Source organism: Hypanus sabinus, chromosome 7 (assembly GCF_030144855.1).
Source record: "Hypanus sabinus isolate sHypSab1 chromosome 7, sHypSab1.hap1, whole genome shotgun sequence".
Lineage (NCBI taxonomy): Eukaryota > Metazoa > Chordata > Chondrichthyes > Myliobatiformes > Dasyatidae > Hypanus > Hypanus sabinus.
The window spans coordinates 30,030,130-30,055,097 of NC_082712.1; the positions used below are offsets into that span (position 1 = coordinate 30,030,130).

The window sequence follows — 24,968 nt, forward strand, 5'->3', positions numbered from 1 at the left end:
GAACCCTCAATCTCACCTAGTCCCACCTACCCGCACTCAGCCCATAACCCTCCACTCCTTTCCTGTCCATATACCTATCTAATTTTACCTTAAATGACACAACTGAACTGGCCTCTAATACTTCTACAGGAAGCTCATTCCACACAGCTATCACTCTCTGAGTAAAGAAATACCCCCTCATGTTTCCCTTAAACTTCTGCTCCCTAACTCTCAAATGATGTCCTCTCGTTTGAATCTCCCCGACTCTCAGTGGAAACAGCCTATTCACATCAACTCTATCTATCCCTCTCAAAATTTTAAATACCTCAATCAAATCCCCCCTCAACCTTCTACGCTCCCTCAACCCTCCTCAACCTTCCCTTTTAAGAAGAGACGTATAACAAATATTCTTCCCACTGGCTTGATTTGATGCAAAAGATCCACAACACCATTGAAATCACAAGGAGTTCTGCTGCTATTCTGTCCAATATCTTTTGGTGAAACAGATCCCACTGCTTTCTCTGGCACCATGTTGCATGCAAATTCTCTAATGTTTGCTGCATTTCGGCACTTAATTGGAAGCACTTTATGATAAGCGGATAAAATGTAAAGCTCAAAATATGCTTCCTTTAAACGGGAATACTAAATAAAACTGTTAGACATAATTAACCGAGGGATATACCTATTCAGTACATAATAAAAATCAAAATGCTAATAATTGTGCAAATGTGAATTAATACTACAGGTCATCAATGGAAAGGTTTCTCTCTATCTGACCTGTTCTCTCTGTATTTGAGTAGACCGGGGCATTATCATTATGTGCTATGTGGTATGACATGGGCAATCATGGTCTTTGAACATGGTTGCTCTTGGCAAATCTTTCTATAGAACTGGTTTGACATTGCCTTCTTCTGGGTAGTGTCTTTACAAGATGGATGACACTAGCAATTATCAAGACTAGGGCACTTTGCATGAAATTCGTTTATATAATTAGCTTTTGTGTGAATAAATGTAAAAATTTAAGCTGCTGTTCAAAGGTTTCAAAGGTATAATTAATGTCAGATAAATGTACACAATATACATCCTGAAATGCTTTTTCTTCGCAAACATCCATGAAAATCAGAGGAGTGCCCCCCAAAAATAGTAACAGTTAAATGTTAGAACCCCAAAGACCACCCAGCTCCCTCCCTCCTGCATGTAAGCGGCAGCAAGCAATGATCCCCCTCCCCCACCAGCAAAAAAAAAGCATCAGCACCCCCCACCGAGCACTCAAGCGTGCAGCAAAGCAACAGCAAAGACACAGACTTGCGGTATCCCAAAGACTACTCGTTCACCCGGTATTCGACATACCAGAGACTCTCTCTCTCTCCCTGATAAGGGAGAAAGAGGTGACTCCGTTTCACAGCGAGAGGGGAGACATAACAAACAGCTGGCTGGTTTATGATGTTAAAAGTCTGTTGCGTTGCTTTTCCTGAGCACTGCGCCCAAAGATCTCAGGTCTCTGGGCACACAGCCAGAGATCTTCCAACTCTCATGACACTCCAGTCTCCTGCCCGGACACCGACCTTCGATCCGCCTGTTTCCACAGCCACGAAATCGTGGACCTCTGAAGGCGAGTGAAGCTCTTAGGCTGCACTCTTGATGTGCTGAATAATGGCCATTCATGCTGTAATGTTCGTGCTACCTCTCAACCATCAGGCTCTTGAGCAAAAATGGACTCTTTTATCGTTATTTCCTGCTCATTATTTATTGCTCTTTTTTTCTATCTACATTTGCAGTTTGTTTACAGTTGACAGTTCCTGATGTTTACAGATTTGCTAAGTATGCCCACAAAAAAAGAACCTCAGAATTGTATGTGGTGACTTGTATGTACTGTACTCTGATAATAAACTTCACTTTGTCCTTTGAACAAGGAAAATTGGCCAATGGTTGCCAAGTTCATTATATCAGTAGATCAGTGGATCACCCAAATGTCAGCCTAGACTATGTGCTCAAATTTGTGAGTGCAAGTCAATGCTCTGCCCTGTTACATCACACAGGAGGCCGACAAATTGTGCAAAAGTCTGTATGCTCAGAGGCCACTTTATTAGGTACAGCTGTCTGTTAATGCAAATATCTAATCAGCCAATAAAGTGGCACCAACCCAATGCATAGAAACATGCAGACATGGTCAAGAGGTTCAGTTGTTGCTTAACAAAACATCAGAATGGTGAACAAAGGTGACCAATGTGATCTACCTTGACCACGGCGCTTGACAGGGTGGTTTGAGTACCTCAGAAACTGCTAATCTCCTGGGATTTTCATACACGACAGTCTCTAGTTTTTTGCAGAGAAAGGCGCAAAAACAAAAAAAAAAATAATCCAGTAAGCAGCAGTACAGTGGGCAAAAACGCCTCGTAAATGAGAGAAGTCAGAGGAGAACGGCAAGGCTGGTTCAAACTGACAGGAAGGCAACAGTTACCTCTGGACACACAGCACATTGAAGTGGATAGACTACAGCAGAAGAAGACCACAAACATACACTCAGTGGCCATTTTATTAGGTACAGGAGATACCCAATAAAGGGGACACTGTGTGTACAAACAAATAACGCAATTTCTCACTTCCATTGTTATCTAGTGGGGTGGGAGGTACTCTTAGCTCCAAAATAGCAAGCATTTTACCAATATTAATACTATTTAATGAGAAAAATGTGAGTACACATTAAATTATTTCTAACTATCAAAGCATTTATCATGAGGGCTTCCTTTGTTTATAAATCATTTAAATACTTAAGTAATTTGTAACAAACCAAAATAATTTAACCTTACTTGGAATAACAGGCATGTTATATTGCTTCATCAGCTAATCAGCATGATGGTTTAATGCCATTATCTGACAGGAACAGCACAATTGCCATTGATTGGATGCAGAGAGCTTTTGCAGGAGAGTTTCATTACACATTTATTTTTATCTTGTAATCAGCAAAGGGGATGGTAGTAATACAGTACAGCAGGACTGGTGTCAATAGCTGGCATAGACTTGATGAGCCCGGGAGTCTTTTTCTGTATTGAGTGACTCTACGAATTTAGTTAAGATTGAAGACATTTTAAATATTCAGCAGGTCAGCCTGCAGGAAGAGAAACAGAGCTGATGTTCCAGGTTGAATATCTTTGTTCAGAATGGAAAATCAAAGATAGTTAAAGATGCCAGAAATCTGAAATTAAACAAAAAAAGAATCAGAATCAGGTTTAATATTACTAGCATATGTTGTGAAATTTGTTAACGGCAGCAGTACAATGCAATACTTGATACCATCGATAAAAAAGTACATCAATTACACTAAGTATATTAAATAGTTCAACTAAAAATAGTGCAAAAATAGAAATAATAAAAGTGAGGTAGTGTTCACGGGTTCAATGTCCATTTAGGAATCCGATGGCAGAGGGGAAGAAGCTGTTCCTGATTCCTGAATCACTGAATGTGCGCCTTCAGGCTTCTGTACCTCCTTCCTGATGTTAACAATGAGAAGGGGGCATGTCCTGGGTGATGGGGGTCCTTAATAATGGATGCCACCTTTCTGAGGAACCGTTGGTTGAAGATGCCTTAGATACTATGGAGGCTAGTACCCAAGATGGAGCTGACTAATCTTACAGCCTTCTGTAACTTCTTTCAATCCTGTGCAGTAGCCCCCTCCCCCCATACAGACAGTGATGCAGTCTGTCAGAATGCACTCCATAGTAAATTTGTAAGAAGTCTGGGTGTTTTTGGTGACAAATTGTATCTCCTCAAACTCCTAATGAAATATAGCCACTGTCCTGATCTCTTTATAGTTGCATCAATATGTTGGGACCAGGTTAGATCCTCGGAGATCTTGACATCCAGAACTTGAAATTGCTCACTCTCTCCACTTCTGATCCCTCTATAAAGATTGGTTCATGCTCCCTTGTCCTACACTTTCTGAAGCCACTCATCAGCTCCTTGATGTTACTGACATCGAGTGCAAGGTTGTTGCTAGAAAGCTAGAAATGCTCAGTGGCTCAGGCTGCATCTTTGAATGAGAAACAGAGCTAATGTTTAAGGTTGAAGATCTTTATTCAGAACTGAAAATCAAACACAACTAAAGATGCAGGAAATCCGAAATTAGAACAGAAAATGGTAGAAATACTCAGCAGGTCGCTTGCAAAGAGAATCAGAGCTAATGTTTCAGGTCGAAAACCACACTAACTTCCTCCTCTGTTCCCAAAGTTTTAACTTGTAAAGTGTTTGCAAACTGGATGTGCCATGGAACTATTTCTCAGAACAGAAGCATCTTGGCTTCAATCTACATCTTACCACATGTTGACAAAAAAAAGGGTCTGGTCATTTTTCCATTTGAATTCTGTGAGGAGGCTACGTGCAATTCTGCAGTCCTGTTACCATAAGATAGATAGATAGATAGATAGATAGATAGATAGATAGATAGATACTTTATTCATCCCCAAGGGGAAATTCAAACATTTTTCCAGTGTCCCATACACTTATTGTAGCAAAACTAATTACCTACAGTATTTAACTCAGTATAAATATGATATGCATCTAAAATCACCCTCCCAAAAAGTATTAATAAATAGCTTTTAAAAAGTTCTTAAATAATTTAACTAAAGTTAAAACAAAACATTAAACAAAAGTTAAAGTTAAAATATAACAAAGTAGCCATGATACATCTGAAATAACTACGTTGTCAGCAAAAAGCCGAATAGCAAGAATTTTTGCATTGTCCAATGTTGTAAAAAATCTGTACCTATATCAGAGTGGCAAACTTATTAGAGGCAACTATGGTGCAAATGCACCAGCTTGTATCAGTCCTTTCCCTGACCACCTCACTGCAGGTGGATATAGCCACAGCATAATTAACAAAGGAAGTTGGTGCACTATATCAGTGAGCCAGTGGTGGAGGGTATATGTGGATGAGGGAGGGTGTTGGATGTGGACTTGACACATTATTCTTGGGTATAACAGAGGGAGGTGGGTGTCATTTGGGCAGCAGACACTGGATAGAGATTGGAAGAGGGATGGGTGGATGAAGCAGGGCAGAAAATGGAGGGGGAGCGCAGAGAAGAGGGAGGGGGTGAAGGGATGAAAGGTGAAAGAGAGGAAAGTGGAGGGAAGCAAGAAAGGAAAGGGGTGAGAGGAGGAAGAGTGAAAAGGAGATGAAGGAAAAGGGGGTGGGGAAAGGAAAAAGAGCGGAAGTGTGGGAAGAAGAAGTGAGGAGCGGTTAGAGAGTGCATACGAATTGGGAATGGGGAAAGGGGGATGAATAAATGGAGAGAGAGAGGGTGTGGCTGAGAGATGAGCCAAGAGTGGCTGTGGGGGGGGGGGGGGGTGGCGACAGATTCGGGAATGAGAGTTGTGAAGTGGGCTCAGCATTGGCAATCGAGATAGAATGGTGTTCCTGGCAGCTGGGGCCAGCAGCGAGTGAAGACGGGCCGAGCGAGATGCGGACAGAGTGGGTGGGGAGGAAAGGCAGGAGAGGAGAGTGCGTGAGGCTAGAGGGTGCTCGCAGGCTAGCAGCCTGTTGACTGCGGACTGGGGCGGCTGCAGGAGCGTCTGCACACAGTCTGAGCGGCTGAGCACCTCCGGCCGGCCGCAGCTCACCTGCCGCCGCAGAGTCAGGGCTTGTTCCCGAGTCTTGCCTCGCCAGTCAACAGCTCGTAGCATCAGTGAAGGGAAATGCGGAGCGCCCATACCTGTGTGGGTCTCTCCGTGTCAGGGACTGGTGCCTTGTGCGAATAGTTTGCCGTTGTTGGCCCCGCTACTGACTCGCTCCGCGTCTGGGAATTGTTTTGTTTTGCTTCTTGCGATGCCAGAGAAGATGGCTAAGTTCTTGCAGATCGCCCCTCACTCACTGGCCGTCGTGCTGTCCTGGGCAGGTGCGGCCAGCGCGCTGGCGCCAAGCGAGAAGATGCAGCGACAGCACACCGGCTACGAGATCTTCGCCGACTTCAAAGCGGAGAATATGCAGCACTTTTGGAACAAGCGGGTGACAGACGCCATCTCGGAGGCTTTCTTCCTGGGCTGGATCGACAAGCACGTCCTGCTGATCCAGGGCAAAGAGTCGCATTTGGAGGTGCTGAGGGAGGCCTGGGTGAGAAGATCGCTGAAGCCACCCAAGGGATTCGACATAAAGTATCTGGGTGAGTGTTGGCAGTGCCCCATTCTGGCGTCCACTGGATCTCAGACCCACACAGGGATCCTCACTGACAAATTCAAGAAATCTTCTTTATCTCAGTCACTTAACAACTTGTCTTGGAATTTGACCTCGTAGCCTCTACTGCCAGAGTACAATTAGGTAACCCTCCCTACCTGATTTCCAATTGATGCGTGTCCTGAACTATCCATGACAATAGCGCGAAGGCCCTGAACTTTAATACAGAGCCAAAATTGTTGTGTTAAAAGGGGTTAAATATTTAGCTTTTAGTAGATGAATGGCCAGTTTTAAGTGACTTCTTAACTGATTCAAATGCACTCCACTTCCCGGAGCTTGGTGAATTCAAATAAATAATTGACGTTTCTTATTTAGAACCCTGATATTAAACTTTCACTTTGTGCAATATCAGTCTGCCGTTTACACTAGCAGAACTGAAATATTTATCAGTGGTTTCACTGCATTTGCTGTATTTCTCCTGGCAGAGCAGAAATGTAGCAAGTTTATTCCAGCTTCTCAAAAGGGCTTCCGAACCAAAACCAATGTTTACACAGCTTCTTTACCTGTTCAGATGATCCAGCGAGGATGTAACTATGCGATATGTTTAACGTGGGCATGTATAATTCTGTGCTTAACGCTACCGCAGAAGTTTGATTAAGTTGTTAGTTTAGGAACGGTGTTTGCTGACAAAAGGACATGTGCATAGTTTTTTGTCCGGTGTTTATTAACTAAAAACTTCTAATAAATAGATCTTTAGAATAGCAGACTTAGCCAAATCAATAACAATTGAACAGGCACTATTACCATCCATTTAGTTTTGCCACGCTTGATAACCGAATGGATGGCCCTCTCCTATTATTTCTACTAGCATATACAATTGCAATGATGTACAGAAGCCAGCCTGGTAACACTCATAAACCCTCAGTTGCTGTTTCACCTGTCTGTGGAGGTTCTGTTATGGTCTTAGCGTAAATAGGCTAAACAGAGCTCAATAATCTATATATTCAGCTTATATTGTAACTACATTCAGACCAAATCCTGAATTTTATTTGGTGTCGTCACAATATATGTCATAGATTAAATTCTTAACGCAGTTTTGAAAGTTTGGAGTTAAATTGGAAACCTTCGTGAAAAGTTAAAGGAATGCACATTGTGGATGATATAATTGTAGCCAGCCTTATTTTGAGCAATGATAATTGCAGCTTCCCATTAATAACATACAAGAAGTATTATTAAAAGACCTCAACTGAACAGAAATTGTGATTATTAATTTGCATAATGATTTTTGAATAACATGTATTGAGTCATGATACTTCAGTCATCCATGTCATTTAATGGTACATCTCTAGAAGGCAATGCAATAAGTTTTAAACTGGGTTCACTGAATGCACAGCTTACTAGGAGGTTCACAGCGTGATTAGTATTCTATACTTAACTAATTTCAATAGTGATGTTTTATTGTGTTGATATGAATGAAATATTTCTCTTATCATAATGTTCCTCCTGCAGTAAAACATTTCAATTGCAGTTAGAATGCAGTTATTTTAGGAGTCACTGCATAGAATAATTTGAAATATATCTAATAAACTGTACCAAACTATGCATTTTAATTATCTGCCAAGAAACACCCTTGACACTGCACTGTACTGTATGAAAGGAATTTTGACAGGTACTTGGGAGCAAAACCTTCTTTTGCGCAGATTATTTAATCTGTTGATTTTAACAGCAGGGAGCCATGTTTATAATGCAACTTTGTTTCAGTAGAATATTAGTGTTTGGATAGCTTATTAAAATGGGGGAAGATGTTTCAGGAAACACTGTAATACAGTGATAAATTACTTATTTGCCGACAGCTAGTTGCAAAGATTAAAAACTTTTACTTAAGAACTCATTTGATATCAGTGTTTGATCTTATATAACATGACATTTGTATGAATTTAAAAGCTTTGACCTGCTGTGAAGATTATTTTCATTTAATACCTTCAAAAGAAAAGATTAAAAGCTGAATTGCTGAATAGTTTTCCTACATATTCTGTGAAGCCATTGTCTATAAGAACTTAAAATCTGCATTATGGCATTTGTGTGAGAGATTTGTTTTTATTTTAATACTCATATTTTATGTAAGCAGAATCTAGGAATATTGTAATGAAAGCTAGTGTAGTATTAGTGCTGTAATCTTCTTGTCAATGGAAGACACGGTGTGCATATTTTAATGCTCATAGCTGTCATACATTACACAATAGATAAAGGGCAAAATACTCAACTTGCTCATAACAGGATATCCAATATTTTTAAGCAGCCAGTGGAATTAATGTAGTTGGTGAGGCAATTTTGGTCAAAGTGGATGGATGCATTGAAAATACACAAGAATTGCCCTGCAATATATTTAATCTCTTGTGCTGTAATCTCTAATACCTGAAGTGCAAAATTATATGTAAATAGCATTATTTTTATGAATGATTTGAAATTCTGTAGATTAAGCCTTGAATTTTGTCAATTTAAAGACCTACATTTCCTGCCAGAAACCTCTTTGGAAATTATATGAGTGCTCTCATACAAAGCTCACATCACTTATGACATATTTTTGAAAATTTCTTTTTCAAGTCATAATAGCAAAACAGTTGAAAAGATGGTTAACAAAGATTGAGAAAATAAAAATTATTTTTAACTAATCTATTAGGTTTTCAAAGACACTTATGACATTTTGGATTGAGGAAATTAAGTTACTGTTTTAAATGCAGTTTACTGTAAACTTTTGTTAAGTTATGTGCAGAAGAATAATTGCCAGAAAAAAAGTGTGAACTTATTTATGCCTGAACCTTATTGTAGCCATAGGGCAGAATCTAATTTTGGATGGTGGCACAAAACAGGCAATGTGAAATGGCTGCCCATTTTATACCCCACGAGTTTTATTTTTACTGGATGTAATTCAAAGGAATTTCTTTGCCTTTTACTGCCAAGTAGAACATTGTTACCTTAGAATCATATGGCAATGGAAAAAGTCATTCGATCCATTATTCCTGTTGCTTGAAAAAGTTCTTCAGTTAGACATGCAGTCCTATTTACCTATTGCATCTAAGTATTTTCTTTCATAATTTTGACTTTATTCTAGTCCAAATAGTGCTGTAAATTAATTTCCTAATGATGTCATTCATAAAGGGTTATGAAGGAGTCAGAGGAAAATTAACAAGAGGGTACAAGGCAGATTGGTTTACACCAGAATTGTATCAACCCCATCATGTTAGCTTCATACCTGGAATATGCACTGTGGCAGACAGAAATTATGAGGGGTATAGAGTAAGCAGTCTTGTTCCTTTGAGGTTGGGTGAGACTGGAACTAGAGGTCATAGGTTAAGGGTGAAAGGTAAAATGTTTAAGGAGAAATATGAAAGGGAACTTATTCACTCAGAGGGTGGTGAGAATGTGGAACAAGCTGCCAACAGAATTGGTAGGTGCAGGTTCAATTTTAGCGTTTAAGAGAAATTTTGGATATGTACATGGATTGGAGGGATATGGAGGGCTACGGTCCAGGTGCGGGTCTATGGGACTAGACAGATTAATAGTTCAGCATGGACTAGATGGGCCAAAGGGCCTGTTTCTGTGCTGTGATGCTCTGTGGCTCTATACAAGTCCCATCAAGCTACAATGCCCAGCAGTCCACCTACTTAACACTATCCTAACCACAGGACAATTTACAATGACCAATTAATCTACTAACCAGTACATCTTTGGACTGTGGGAGGAAACTGGAGCATCCGGAGGAAGCCCTCGAGGTTCGCAGGAAGAATGTACAATCTCCTTTCAGACTGTGCTGGAAGTAAACTCCAGATTTCAGAACGCCCCGAACTGTAATAACATCACGTTATGGAACTGGAGGGCTTGAGATATAAGGAGAAACTGAATTTGCTGGGACGCTTTTCCCTGGAGCAAAGGAGGCTGAGATGTATGAAATCATGAAGTACATAAATGTGATACAGTCTTTATTCAAGGGGGTTGAAAACTAGAGATCATAGGTGTGAGGTAGGAAAGATGTAAAGGGGATCTGAGAGGTAAAGTTTTCATATACAGTCTGGTGGGTATATGGAATGAGATGTCAGGAAGCAATAGAGGTGGGTACAATTAAAACTTTTAGATGACATTTGGACAAATACATGGATAGGAGAGGCAGAGAGGGATGTGATTCTCCAACATTTAGTCACATGCAGAGAGGAAATGTGCTTAAAAATTGTGATCTAAACTTGTTCCTGAAGCTAATGGAAAGTCAAACTTGCAACTTATTTTTCCATGGTGTTATTTATCAGATGCAAGACATGTCAATGTGGATAGATATTAATTATCAATCATGGAGGATGATCTTTGTAAATGAGTGTATTGGAGTCATACAGCACAGAACCAGGACCTTTGGCCTCACTCATCCTCGCTAAGGGCCCCTTTATATCTAACCACTTTGGTGTTGATTTTTATTGCTTCACATTTGATGTTTCTACAGTTCCCTAGGTCCCAGTGATCTGAAATTCCCTCTCATCTCCTCTTCCTCTCCCTTACTACCTCATTTTCCTTTGACCAAACACCTGTGGAAGTTAGCTCTGTTAATGTCAATGGAGCTGACTTTTGGAGCATGATGATATTTTAATGCTCATGCCCAACATCTTATTGAATAGCTCTGCAGGCTTAAAGACGTACATGACCTATTACAGTTTCTAATTTTTATGTCTGTCCAGGAGCCTTACAATCGGATTAAAGAACATTTTTATTGTTTGTGCAGTATGGACGTTTTTGCCTCTGGTTTTAACCAAACTTAGGGTGGATGTCCTTGTGGGCTCAGCTGCACATTTAGATCTGGTTACCTCTGCCACTCAGAGTTTCCAAGCAAGTAGTTAAAATTGATTCTAAACTCCGTGCACCAAAAGGGAAAATCACAAAGTACTATGATTGTTCCATGATCTTTCCATTGCATTTTTATTTGTCTTATATCGGAGTCAGGTTTATAATCTTCAATATATGCCATGAAATTTGTTTTGGCAGCAATACATAAAAATTACTACACGATGCAAAAATAAGTACTGCAAAAGTGGAATATTGAGGTAGGGTTCATGGGGTCATGGACCATTCAGAAATATGATGGTGGAGGGAAAGAAGCTGTTCATAAATCACTGAATGGATGCCTTCAGGCTCCACCAGCTTAATAGAATTCCTTTTTGTGGTTTTATGTTTATAGATATGGATAATGCCAGCAAAGTCAGCACTTACTCCCCAGTTCTTGTTGATATTGAGAGGTATTGATGAGGTTTAATCTTGAGTCACAGCAGAGCTTGCGCTGAAATTCCTTCAATGCCATACCAGTGACACTTTGTATAAGGCAAGATTATCTGTACCTTGGAAGAAAACCTGTAGGTGGCAGTGTTCCCATTTCATTCCTGCCTTTGCCCTTCTCCATGGCAGAGGTAGCAAGCAGCCTTTGGAAGAAACTTTGGTGAGTTGTTGTCATTCATTTCATAAATACCACTCACAAGTTTTGTAAAAGCAGAATATTCTGGAAATATTCAGCAGGGGAGGAGAAATCTGTGGAGAGAGGGACAAAACTGGTTTCAGGTCAATGACCTTTCATCAGAGCTTGGTAAAGAGGTTAATCCTATCAAATCCCTACTCTTCCGGTTTCCGGCTTAAGATGGTCCTGGTGAAGCTCATTGACGACTTGTCAGCAGTAAAGTAAACAAAGAAAACAACTAAATAATTGATAGATAACACTTTATCCAGTAAAATTTCAGGTAAACAATTGCCGCAAACAGTAGAAAGGCGAGTGGAGGCGAGGCAGAATCGAGGGAGGTGGAGAGGAGACAGAGTCAGGGAGAAAGGAGGCGATGCGGAGCCTGGGCCCATCTCTGAGAGTCAGGAAAGGTCTGAGGTTTGATCGATTTTAAACGTCGGGCAGAATTGGAAAGGTCAGGCACGGCCATATTGTGGTGGCATGGTTGAGGCCCCAGAGCAATTTAAGCGCCGGGCCGGATTGAAAAGGTCAGGGTATCAGTAGGGGAGGAGAGGGACAAACCAGCTCCTCTTGCTGTTGCGTGGCATTTCGTTGGCTCTGCGCTGAACTGAGGATGTGGCCTGCTCCGGCTGTAGTGGTGCCTGGCTTCAGTTCTGTGGACTCGCTTCTGTAAAACTCCAGTTCTGAATGCTACTTTTATTGTTTGCACAAATTGTTTTTTCTCTCTCTCCGTACACTGAGTATTTGACAGTCCTTTTTAATGAGTTCTTTTGGGTTTCTTTATTTGTGACTGCCTGTAAGGAGACAAATCTCAAGGTTATATGTATATATATTGAATAAAAATATATTTTGAACTTTCACTGTGCCTTGTACATTCTGGAAAAACTTTTGGAAATCAGGCACTGCAGGATGCCTAGATGCTAGTGCAGGATTTAACTGCCTGATTCAGTGAAATTTGTGATCAATTGTGAGCTCACCTCATTTCCTGCACTATGCAAAGGATGCTGATGATGACAAAGGTAATTCCAAATATCTTAGCACTGATAACTCCAATTTCAAAAATACTTTTTAATCCTCAAACTCTGGCAATTGCAGTTTTTCATTTAGTTATTCCCCATTTCCAAATTTGGAATTTTACAATAATAATAAAAAGGTCCTCACATCTTGACCCAGATCAGGGCCGTACCTTCCAAATATCTGGACCTGACTTGCACTACCTTACTTTCCCTTTTCTATTTTTCTATTTATGATTTATAATTAAAATTTTTATTATATTTACTTTGATTTGTACTTCAGGGAGCGTGAAGCGCAGAAACAAATATCACTGTGATGATCGTATGCTCTAGTATCAATTGTTTGGTGACAAAAAAGTATAATGATAATGATTATGACATCTTCATGTACTTTGATTTATGAAGGCCAATGTGCCACAAGCTTTCTTTATGATTCTGTCTACCAATGACATCACTTTCAAGGAACAGGTGTTCCCCCCGTTTTTCGAATGTTTGCTTTACGTCAACTCGCTGTTACAAAAGAGCTACATTAGTAACCTGTTTTTGCTAACAGAAGGTGTTTTCACTGTTATGAAAAAAGGCAGCGTGCACGCCGAGCAGCCAAGTTCCTCCCCGGAACTGCATTCTGGCCGGCATTGCTTAAGTACGTGCCTGTGAGCATCTGTGCTTTACGTCGATTTATTTTGTGCATCTGTTAGCAAGATGAGTTCTAAGGTATTGGAAAAGCCTAAAAGAGCGCGTAAGGGTGTTACACAGTGTAAAACTAGACGTAATTAAGCGTTTCGATTGTGGTGAACAAAGTAAGGACATAGTGAGTTTGGCTAATGGTTTGTGGAAGTTGATGAAGATGATGTTGAAGAGGTTTTGGCATCCCATGACCAAGAACTGAGAGATGAAGAGCTGATGAAGAGGAAAGGATAACAATTGAAACCGAACGCAGTAGCGAACGGCCCGAAAGTGAAGTCGTCCAGGAACTGAACGGGAAGCAATTGCATGAGATTTTTGCGTGACTGACAATGCTGCAATGATTGCAGAAAAGTATGACTCTAATTTTGAAAGGGTACGTAGGTTTAGGGCATATTTGCAAGATGGTTTGAGTGCTCACAAAGAACTGTATGACAGAAAAATGAGCGAGACTAAGCAGTCAAGCATACTGTCATTTTTCAAATGTTCCACATCAGCCACAGCAGATGATGAAACTCGACCTTCGACATTGAGGCAGGTAGACATAGAAGAAGGTGACCTGCCTGCCCTGATGGAAACAGACGATGATGAGATGACACCCCAGTCTCCTCTACCTCCCACCACCCCAACCTCCGACGACTCAGACTAACACACCATCATCAGTGTGCTCACTGTCTTCCCAATTCCGGTAAGTGAAACTACACTGGATGTACATTATTTCTACTTTATATAGGCTGTGCATTTTTATGTGTTATTTGGTAGCTTCATAGCTTAAAGGTTACTGGAAAGAGTGCTTCTGCCAGGAGCCCTTGCACCGTGTGTTTCTCCCGGGAGCCCTTGCACCGTGTGTTTCTCCCGGGAGCCCTTGCACCGTGTGTTTCTCCCGGGAGCCCTTGCACCGTGTGTTTCTCCCAGGAGCCCTTGCACCGAGTGTTTCTCCCAGGAGCCCTTGCACCGTGTGTTTCTCCCAGGAGCCCTTGCACCGTGTGTTTCTCCCAGGAGCCCTTGCACCGTGTGTTTCTGCCAGGAGCCCTTGCACCGTGTGTTTCTCCCGGGAGCCCTTGCACCGTGTGTTTCTCCCGGGAGCCCTTGCACTGTGTGTTTCTCCCAGGAGCCCTTGCACCGTGTGTTTCTGCCAGGAGCCCTTGCACCGTGTGTTTCTGCCAGGAGCCCTTGCACCGTGTGTTTCTCCCGGGAGCCCTTGCACCGTGTGTTTCTCCCGGGAGCCCTTGCACTGTGTGTTTCTCCCAGGAGCCATTGCACCGTGTGTTTCTCCCGGGAGCCCTTGCACCGTGTGTTTCTCCCAGGAGCCCTTGCACCGTGTGTTTCTCCCGGGAGCCCTTGCACCGAGTGTTTCTCCCAGGAGCCCTTGCACCGTGTGTTTCTCCCGGGAGCCCTTGCACCGTGTGTTTCTGCCAGGAGCCCTTGCACCGTGTGTTTCTCCCGGGAGCCCTTGCACCGTGTGTTTCTCCCGGGAGCCCTTGCACCGTGTGTTTCTCCCGGGGAGCCCTTGCACCGTGTGTTTCTCCCGGGAGCCCTTGCACCGTGTGTTTCTCCCAGGAGCCCTTGCACCGTGTGTTTCTCCCGGGGAGCCCTTGCACCGTGTGTTTCTCCCGGGAGCCCTTGCACCGTGTGTTTCTCCCGGGAGCCCTTGCACCGTGTGTTTCTCCCGGGGAGCCCTTGCACCGTGTGTTTCTCCCGGGAGCCCTTGCACCGTGTGTTTCTCCCGGGGAGCCCTTGCACCGTGTGTTTCTCCCAGGAGCCCTTGCACCGTGTGTTTCTCCCGGGAGCCCTTGCACCGTGTGTTTCTCCCGGGAGCCCTTGCACCGTGTGTTTCTCCTGGGAGCCCTTGCACCATGTGTTTCTGCCACGAGTGCTGCTGAGAGCGGTTGGGTGAGAATTCGCTGCAATAATTGTAGAAAAGTATTCCTACATCATATAGGCTGTGTATTTATCAGATCATTCTTGCTTTTACTATATATTACTGTTATTTTAGGTTTTATGTGTTATTTGGCATGATTTGGTAGGTTTTTTTTTGGTCTGCGAACGCTCACATTTTTTTCCCATATAAATTAATGGTGATTGCTTCTTCATTTTATTACATTCCAGCTTACGAACTGTTTCATAGGAACACTCCACCTTCGAATAGTGGGGGAAACCTGAATTGTGGATCTGTATTCCCAGATCCACCTGTGCTACTGCAGTCCTCAGTGCCCTACCACTCATTATATAAGTTCTACCCTAGTTTGTCCTCCCAAAGTGCAACACCTCACATAAGATCTCTTCTGCCATTTTTCAGCCCATTTTTCCAGCTGGTCCAGATCCCGCTGCAAGCTTGGACAGTCTTCCTCGCTGTCCTCAACACCTCCAATCTTGGTGTTATCCGCAAATTATTGCATATTGCAAAAATTGTTGTTTTGCAGAAGCAGTACAGAGAAAAGATACTATAGGATACAATATAAAAATACATAAAATAAATAGTGCAAAAAAGAAAGCAAAACAGTGAGATAGGGTTCATGGTGCATTCAGAAGCCTGATGGCAGAGGGGAAGAAGCCATTACTAAAACATTGAGTGTGTACCTTCAGGCTCCTATGCCGTTCCCCTGATCTAGTAATGAGAAGAGGGTAAGTTCTGAATGGTGTGGGTCCTGAGGGCAAGAGAATGGGGTTGAGAGGGAAATGGATCAGCCATGATGAAATAGTGGAGCAACATCGATGGGCTGAATGGCCTAATTCTGCTCCTATCTCTTGTGGTTTATGGTCTTAATGATAGATGCCTCCTTGCAGCACCACTTTGTGAAGATGTTGCCAATGGTGGGGAGGCTATTGCTTGTGATGGAGCTGGCAGAGCCCACAACCCTCTGCGGCTTTTTGAATCATGCGCAGTGGAGCTTCTATACCAGGAGGTGATGCGGCCAGTCAGAACACTCTCCACCCTACATCCGTAGAAATTTGCAAAAGTTTTTCATGACCTCCCATATCTTCTCAAACTCCTAATGAAGCATACCTGCTGGTGTCCCTTCAACAGTATGTTGGGGCGCACGATAGATTCTGAGATGTTGATGCTCAAGAACACGAAGCTGCTCCACCTTTCCACTGCTGATCCCTCAATGAGGAGTGGCGTACATTCTCCTGACTTCCCCTTAATGAAGTTCACAATCAGTTTCCTGGTCTTACTGCTGCTACCCAATTTGCTTTGTTTATTTCAATGGAGTTAAAACTTTCTTTGTTGCAGTGAGCAGTCGTTGGTGCTGGATTGGTTTGGTATCTATGTAATATAGATCTATAAGGTAAAGATTTTATGATTTTATATTGCTTTTTTAAAACTGCAATGATAGCTGTTGTCAGTAAATGATAACGACACCAGCAGGTTACCACGAAAAGCTAATGTCCTGGTTAACTGATTACTGGAGCGAAGTGAAGACTCACCTTCTCACCCTTTTGTTAACCTAGTGAAAGACTGCATGCTTTGTTATCCACATGTCAACCAGTGAATGATTACCAGGTAAGGTAGTAGAAAAAGAGGCTGGAAGGTCACGTTTGATCATTAGCTTGTACCTGACTATAAAAGATATGGTGATTTACTGCATTTTTTTTTAATAGGAATTCATTGTCGTTGAAATTAATGGGAAATTGTATAAATGTATTAAAGTTCCTTTTAGGCACAACTTGATCTTAGTTAATTTGCTGTTAAAGGAAACCCTGTCATTTCAGCTGAATAGGCATAGACAAATTGTTATTTTAAAATAAGCAGCCATTGCCTGCAGGCTCTTTTCCTGCCACACATGAAGGTCACTTTCAAATATTAACATGGTTTTTTGGCAGGGCTCTGCAAAGAGTTGGCTCCCTCAACCCAAAATGTGTCTGAAGTTGAGTCAAAATATAGATGTAACGTTGAGCTCGATAGGTCTGACAGTTCTGAGCGCTGGCAGGGAAATGGGGTCATGGAGCAGGCAGGTGGGAATATACATCAGCAGCTTCCTGAGCTGTGGTAGCTTGGAGATAAAAGGCAGAGTGATACAGTGGGAGGGGCTGGAATACTGCTCTTTATGCTCTGCACCGTAAGGGAATTGCGAATTTATATTGTGCTTTCATAGAAGAAGATGAATTGAGCAGTGAAGGCATCAAGTAGTGGTCCTTTGCATCACTGACTGAGTAAGAAATGTTATTCCCACTGTGAGCAAGTCCCCAACAGTAAGAAGCTTGCCAGCAAAATTACTGCCAGCATGCAAGATAATGTTGCAGCTCTATAAAATGGAGCTCACACATTCGGAATATTGTGTTAATTTCTAATCACCTCATTATAGGAACAGTGCGGAAACTTCAGAGGGGGTGCAGAGGAAATTCACCAGGAAGCAGCTTGGACTAGAGAGCTTGTCTTGTAGGGAAAGGTTGAGCCAGCTCGGTCTTCCCTCTTTGGCATGAAGGTGGATGAGAGGTGATTTGGCTTAGATAAAGTGGACAATCAGCACTTTATTTCCTGGGATGGCACACGTTGCTGAAAAAAGGCAATCCATTTGATTTATTAGCATGGGCATGACCCTGATTGCAAGACTTATCCAGTCACATTGGGCTGGATCGAGAGTGGTTCGGCTCAGTTCTGATCTCCATGACTGGAAGTTTCTGGTGACAGGCTGGAGATCAGATGGTGGGCTGGACTCAGTGCTGGTTTCGCTGATGAATTTAAGTGAGATTGGCACCTTGTCTGAAAAAAACAAATGCAGATGAAGAGTTAACAAATGAAAGATAGAGGTTGAAGATTTTTAGAGGTTGAAGATTAGCTTCATTTGTCATATATACATCAAAACATACAGTGAAATGCTTTGTTTGCATCAACTCTTTCACCTCAGACAGTCGAGGAAGTTTGGTATGGGCCCCTAAATCCTAAGAACTTTCTACAGGGGCACGATTGAGAGCATCCTGACTTCCTGCATCACTGCCTGGTATGGGAACTGTACCTCCCTCAATCGCAGGACCCTGCAAGAGAGTGCTGCGGACAGCCTAGCACATCTGTAGTTGTAAACTTCCCATGATTCAGGACATTTACAAGGACAGGTGTATAAAAAGGGCCCATAGGATTATTGGAGACCCAAGCCATCCCATCCACAATCTATTCCATCTGCTGCCATCCAGGAAGCAGTACTGCAGAATGAAAGCCATGACCAACACGTTCCGGGACAGCTTCTTCCACTAGGCCGTCAGACTGATTAACTCATGCTGCCTTGCGTGTACTCTATATGACATTGACTGTTCTATTTATTATAACTTATTAGAAATTACTATAATTGTACATTGCACATTTAGATGGAGACATAATGTAAGGACTTTTACTCTTCACGTATGTGTAGGATGTAACAAATAAAGTCAATTCATTCAAATCAAATCAGTGAATATTGTGCTGGGGACAGCCTACAAGTGTCACCATGCTTCTGGTGCCAACATAGCATGCCCACATCTCACCAACCGTAAGTGCACATCTTTGGAATGTTGGAGGAAACCTACACGGCCATGGGGAGAATGTATAAACTCCTTCAGACAGCAGTGGGAATCGAACTCCTAACAAAGATCACTGGCACTGCAAAGCAATTGCAGTAACCACTATGCTACTAGCTGCCCATGCATAAATGTGTTTCTCACACTGAAATGCACTTTAAATATGTTTTTGTAATATTTAATATTTTTGGTGATTAAATTATTTAATTCCTTGAAACATTTTTTTGATGCCTCAGGTGGGAATGCTCTGCTGTGGCAGTGAAACTACTCAGATACTTGCAACTAGAGAGCCATAAAGATATGGATCCAAGATCGTTATGCCTAAGCATATGTTCAACCATCAGACCATGAGACATTGGAGCAGAATTAGGCCATTCAGCCCATCAAGTCTGCTCCACCATTCCATCATGGTTGATCCCAGACCCTACTCAACCCCATACACCTGCCTTCTCGCCATATCCTTTGATGTCCTGACTGATCAGGAAACGATCAACATCTGCCTTAAATATACCCATGGACTTGGCCTCTACCGCAGTCTGTGGCGGAGCATTCTCTTTACCAACAGAGCCACAGCACCGCTTATGCCTTCCTGCCTGTCCTTTTGATACAAAATATATCCTTGGATGTCAAGCTTCCAACTATGGCCTTCTTTCAGCCACGACTCAGTCATGCCCACAATGTCAAACTGACCAATCTCTAATTGTGCCAAGAGTTCATCCACCTTATTATAAATGCTACGCGCCTTCAGTCTTGCATTCTTTGCACTTTTGAATTTTGCCTCTGTGATACAGATTAACTCTTTGCTCTGTCTGCATTTGTACCCAATCACTGGCTTGTCCTTTCTTGCATTCATCTGCTTGTAAACCTGACGGCTCCTCAGCTCTATCATACTGGTTCTCATCCCCCTGCCATATCATTCTTGGGCAGCAAAATAACACAGTAGTTAGCACAATGATTTACAGCAGCAGTAATCAAGGTTCAATTCCTACTGCTGTCTGTAAGGAGTTCATAAGTTCTCCCCATGACCATGTGGGTTTCCTCTGCGTGCTCTGGTTTCCTCCCACATTTCCAAGATGTACAGGTTAGGGTTAGTAGGCTGTGAGCATGCTATGCATGACAACATTTGCAGGCTGCCTTCATCACGACTTCGGACAGTGTTAGCAGTTGACACAACTGACACATTTCACTGTATGTTTCAATGTCCCTGTGACAAATAAGGTTAGTTTTCAATCAATGTCCCCATCACCTTGCAATACCTGGAACTTGGGCCATTTACCTAGCTAGCAGAAGATTAATAGTTAGGATTATCCATTTCTTATCACACAATCTTCTAGTTCAACCCTTTAAGAAAATAAAAGTAGTCAATGTAAGAAAACAGAGTCAACTGGACCACCTTCTTTTTTATCTGTTTTGTATCTCGTATTCATCCCTTTATGAAGAGCTAATTCCAACCCTGCCTCATCTCATTAGCTCCTCATCTGTTAAGCTTAGTTCTGACTAAATTCTCCTTTCATCTGTGGTATAAAAACTTGAGGCCTGTTGCTTATAACCTCTCACTCTGAAGATCATTCTCCATCTCCCCTATCTGTCTGGTGACATTAGTTTCCAGTTTAGCAATGATTTTTTTCCTAAACTTTTAAAAGTTTTTATATTTTCTTCAGGGCTGTTCTACATCTAATCTACAACATCTCCTCCAGGGCATTTGCAGTCCAACATTTCTGCTCACTAAAGAATTATTGAATTGAATCATTTTGCCACTGGCTCGCAGCGTCCTGAGCTTCAATATCCCCTCCTAAGATCTTTCTACTTCTCTTAACACATTTGTTGCGGAAAACCCACTTCATTGATGAAGCTTTAGATCAGTTTCCCTAATATCTCCTTCTGGCTCACTTTCAAGTTTTCTTTGACATTGTTTGGAAGTTCTTGCTTTACAAATAGAAAATATTGTTGCTGTTGGTGCTGCCATATTCCACCAGGTGGTTTTGGTTAAACTCATCCTTCAAGTCCAATATTGTAAAATTGTAATGAACTGGGTGAGAGAGAGAATGTTCTCCCATCAATACTGCTCTCCAATGTCCTCTACAAACTCTGTTTGTAACAAACACAGTGCGAAATGAGGAGTGCTGCATGCTTATTGTCGTGTGAACGAAGTCACCAAAGAGACATAGCTGGTAGATATAGAGTAGTCTTTTATTCAACAAAATGAGATACAATAGGCATCAAATTGAAAACCTTTCAGAGAAAGAGGCCCACTCGACCTAACATTACATGACATTTTATATGCTAAAGATCAAGTGATAATCCTATATTTACAATGTATCTATAATGCTTCCTTTGAAATACATATAACTTTTACACTGCCTTCTTTGCACCCTCACTCCAGACAATGTTAATTAACATTGTCTGGTGTTTCAATTAACTGTTTTTTTCACAGCTCTAGGAACCCATTGTCCAGAATTGACTTTTAAATTTAATCTACAGTCCATATTCAGATCTGAAGTTTGGTGGCTGATGTTAGTTGCTATATGTCCTAACGCCCTGAAATGCCTTAACACTTATCCTTACAGAAACATGTCTCTAGGCCTACATCCCATGCACCATCAATCTTTAGGCCGTACCTCTCAAAGGACATGCTAATATTATTTTGTGACTGTATTGTAACTATATGTACTGTGTTTTGCACCTTGGCCTCAGAGGCCCAAAGGAACAATGTGTTTAGCTGCATATATGTATGTGTATATTTGTCTTAATGACAATCAATTTGAATCTGAACTACGAAAAGCTCCTGTAAGAGAATCAACTGCGAAGTTATAATCTGCCTTGTTTCATACAATCAGCAGTAGCAAAAAACAGTAGCATTGATTTGGTCCACAGGTTTGGACTACCAGAAACTTGGTCAAAAATGTTTCGGGGAAGTTCATAAGGGGGAAGTTGGATGGGAGGAATTTTTTTAAACAAACCAATAGCAAAGGAATAGCGGCCCAAATCAATGTCACAACTGATTATTCTGTGCTTCTGCTCCGACTGCATCAGCCCACCCTTTCCATGCAGTCTTCATTCCGTTTCCAGCATTCACTTAATTCATGAATTGTGTTTCAGCTCCAGTGAGCACTGTGTTCCCTTTGTCCAAAAATAACTGAGAATGCATGCCCTTTGTCCAAAAATAACTAGCCATTTCCTCGAGTTTGCCCTCACACAAACTGAGGAAATGTTTGCTTTTTCAAATAAGTGAATTGAGTCAGCCATCGGGAATGTGGTAGTAGGCTTTTTGAATGCTCCAGTTCTTCTGGTGAGAATATTCCTACAGTGCTGTTGGACAGAGTTCCAGAATTTTGACCCAGGGACAACGAAGGAAGAGTGATATGTTATGGCTGAATCAGGGTGCTATGTAAATTGGAGGGGAACTGCTGCTGATAGCTGATAAGCATTTCATAGCTGCTTGGGTTGCATGATCAGTCTGAGTCTATCCCATTTCATACAATGGTAGAGTTAATAGCAGGACTTGGTGATTTTTAATGTGAAGGATGGACTTTCGCTCCATCACAGACAAAGCCTTCTCCACGACTGGGCACATCTGCAAGGAGTGCTGCCACAAGAAAGCACCAGCCAGGCCATGCTTTCTTCTCACTGGTATAGAAACACCAGTGCCCTAGAATGAAAAAGCCTACAAAAGTTGTGGATAAGGCCTAGTCCATCACAGGTGAAGCCCTCCCCATCATCAAGGCCATGCTGTCTTCTCACTGTTGCATCAGGAAGGAAGTGCAGGAGCCTTTATTCCTAGTCCACCAGGTTCAGGAACAGACATCAGACATCAGGCTCCTGAACCAGTGTGGATAACTTCATTCACCCCAATTCTGAATTGGTTCCACAATCTATGGACTAACTTTCAAGGACTCTACAACTCATGTTCTCAGCATTATTTATTTACTTATTTAATTGCACAGTTTGCCTTTTTTTGTACATCGGTTATCTGCTAGTCTTTGTCTGTGTGTAGTTTCTCATTGAATGTTGTATTGCTTTGCTCTACTGTGAATACTTGCAAGTAAATGAATCTCAAGGTAGTATATAATGACATATATGTACTTTAATAATAAATTAAACTTTGAAAAGGACAGTGCAGCAGTCAGTCCTATTGATGTCAAGTACCCACAGACTAACTCACTGTGTAGAGTTTGCAGGTTCTTCCTGAAATTCTGTGGGTTTTCTATGGGTGTTCTGGTTTCCTGCCGCAACCCAAAAATGTACAAGTTGGTGTGTTAATTGACCCCAGTGTGTAGATGAGTGGTTGATAGAGAATGTGGGGAGAAAGTGGTCGGTGTTGTATTATTGTAATGGATTATTGATATCTGATATGGATTTGGTGGGTCCTATTAAGATGCTGTATGTGTCCCTATGACTCTACGAACAAATGCATCTACAGCAGGTATATTGTTGAGAATGAGGTCAAATAGGTTTATCCTCATGTCATGTGAACAGAAAAGGATGAAAAGACTCAGCAGATTAGGCTGCATCTGTGAAACAAGAAACGAGAAATGTTCGAAGTCAGAGACACTTGACTAGTGTTATAAACCCCAGTTTCAGCACCTGGGATGGTACATAGTGTACTGGGAATCTGTGTGTTATGTACCTCAGTATCAATTCTTGGGACGGTACGTGATGTACTGGGAATCTGTGACTTTGTTTCTGTGAGTGTCATACGAGTGTCATATAACAGTATAAAAGGAGCAGCGCAGAGTATGGAGAATCGAGTATGGTTTCGATCGTGGAAAGACACCAGTGAGCTGGTTTAAACTCTCCAAGTAGCCCAAAGGGGTAAGTTGAGATAGATCCAGAGTATTGATAAATGACTCTCACTGTTGCTGTAGCTGGAGGCAGTTGCAGAGAAGAGCGGAGAGAAAAGGTTTGAAACAGAAGAAACCTAGTGACAGAGATCACTATTCGGACTCTCTCCAAGTAGTCCGTAAGGGTGAGTTTGATTCCGTTCGAATATGAAAGTGTGGTTGTCACATAGTTAATCCACAGGAGTGGGTTCTCTGGTGAGGGAAAACCTTTGTGAATACCACGTGTGTATTAACCCTTGATTGGGTGTGGTAGGTCACTAAAGAAGGCACCCCTGTGGCAAATCACTGTTGGAGTCACTTCGTATGTCGGGGAACTGGATATTCCAAACGTGGGTTTTTGGCACCCGCTTTGGTGACCCCTGCAAAGTCTCGGGTGTGTGGTGACCAGTCTTGGAAAATGGACGTTTCCTGTTATGTGGTGAAATTCTCACTTTTGGGTTCTGTGTATCTGCTGAATCGCCTTTGGAAAGGTACAGTTGCCGTTTCTGGCATATCTCTGCGAGACTCGCTTCTTCACAGTATTTTGAATTTCCATCTTCAATATTGTCTCTTTGCATAACTTCGAATCTAAAAGTCTCACCTATCAATTCCCCCATGAATCCCTGAAACTTTCTGAACTGACATTCTGAGACTGTGCTCCAGTAAGACTGTTAAGAACTGTTTCTAAGTTTAACCGTTTGGGAGCTATAGACGCATAGTGCTGTTAACTTCATTTTAAGTTAGTCGCTTGTTTAATTTTCTATGTTTCTGCTTGAGTGTTAGTAAACTTAGTTGTTTTGCAATAATATCCTGACTCCATTCCACATCTGTTATTGATGGTTCCACGTAATGTTACAAATGTCCTTGGATTTGAAATATTTACTTTTTCTCTTTCCATAGATGTTGCCTGACCAACAACTAGTGATTTTATTTCAGACTTCCAGCATCTGGTTTTGTTTATTTATCTATTCATTATTTCTTGAGATCCAGTGTGGAACAGGCCTTACCAGCCCTTCGAGCCACACCACTGAGCAACCCCGAATGCCGGGACAATTTACAGTGACCAAATAACCTTCTAATTGGTATGTCATTGGAAACTGGAGCACTGGGAGAAAGCCCAAGCCTTCCATAGGAGAACATACAGACTCCCTACAGGTGACATCGGAATTGAGCTCTGAAGCCCAGGGCTATAATAGCGTTGCACTGACTGCTATGCCACCGTGGTGCCCACAGTGTTTCATGTTTTTTTTTCATTATCCTTCTCACTTGTTCATTTCCTACCAGCCAGGGTCCCAGTCAAGCAGTTATGTCCTTTAGGGCTTCAC

At 42.0% G+C, this 24,968-nt stretch overlaps 1 protein-coding gene and 1 long non-coding RNA gene across 3 annotated transcripts in view; one reads left to right on the forward strand and one right to left on the reverse strand.

The window, feature by feature from the left end:
• Window positions 1-2,045: 2,045 nt before the first annotated feature.
• Window positions 2,046-5,826, reverse strand: LOC132396635 (uncharacterized). The gene is made up of 2 exons (XR_009513056.1): window positions 5,688-5,826; window positions 2,046-3,175 (listed from the first exon to the last, which is right to left on the reverse strand). It is a non-coding gene; the product is annotated as an uncharacterized LOC132396635 (long non-coding RNA).
• LOC132396634 (storkhead-box protein 2-like) overlaps window positions 5,799-24,968 on the forward strand; it is a 322,374-nt gene continuing 303,204 nt past the window's right edge. For both annotated transcript variants that reach the window (XM_059974343.1, XM_059974345.1), the window contains exon 1: window positions 5,799-6,134. In XM_059974343.1, the coding sequence (XP_059830326.1) occupies window positions 5,801-6,134 (334 nt within the window). In that variant the 5' untranslated portion in view covers window positions 5,799-5,800. The remainder of the gene's footprint in view (window positions 6,135-24,968) is intronic.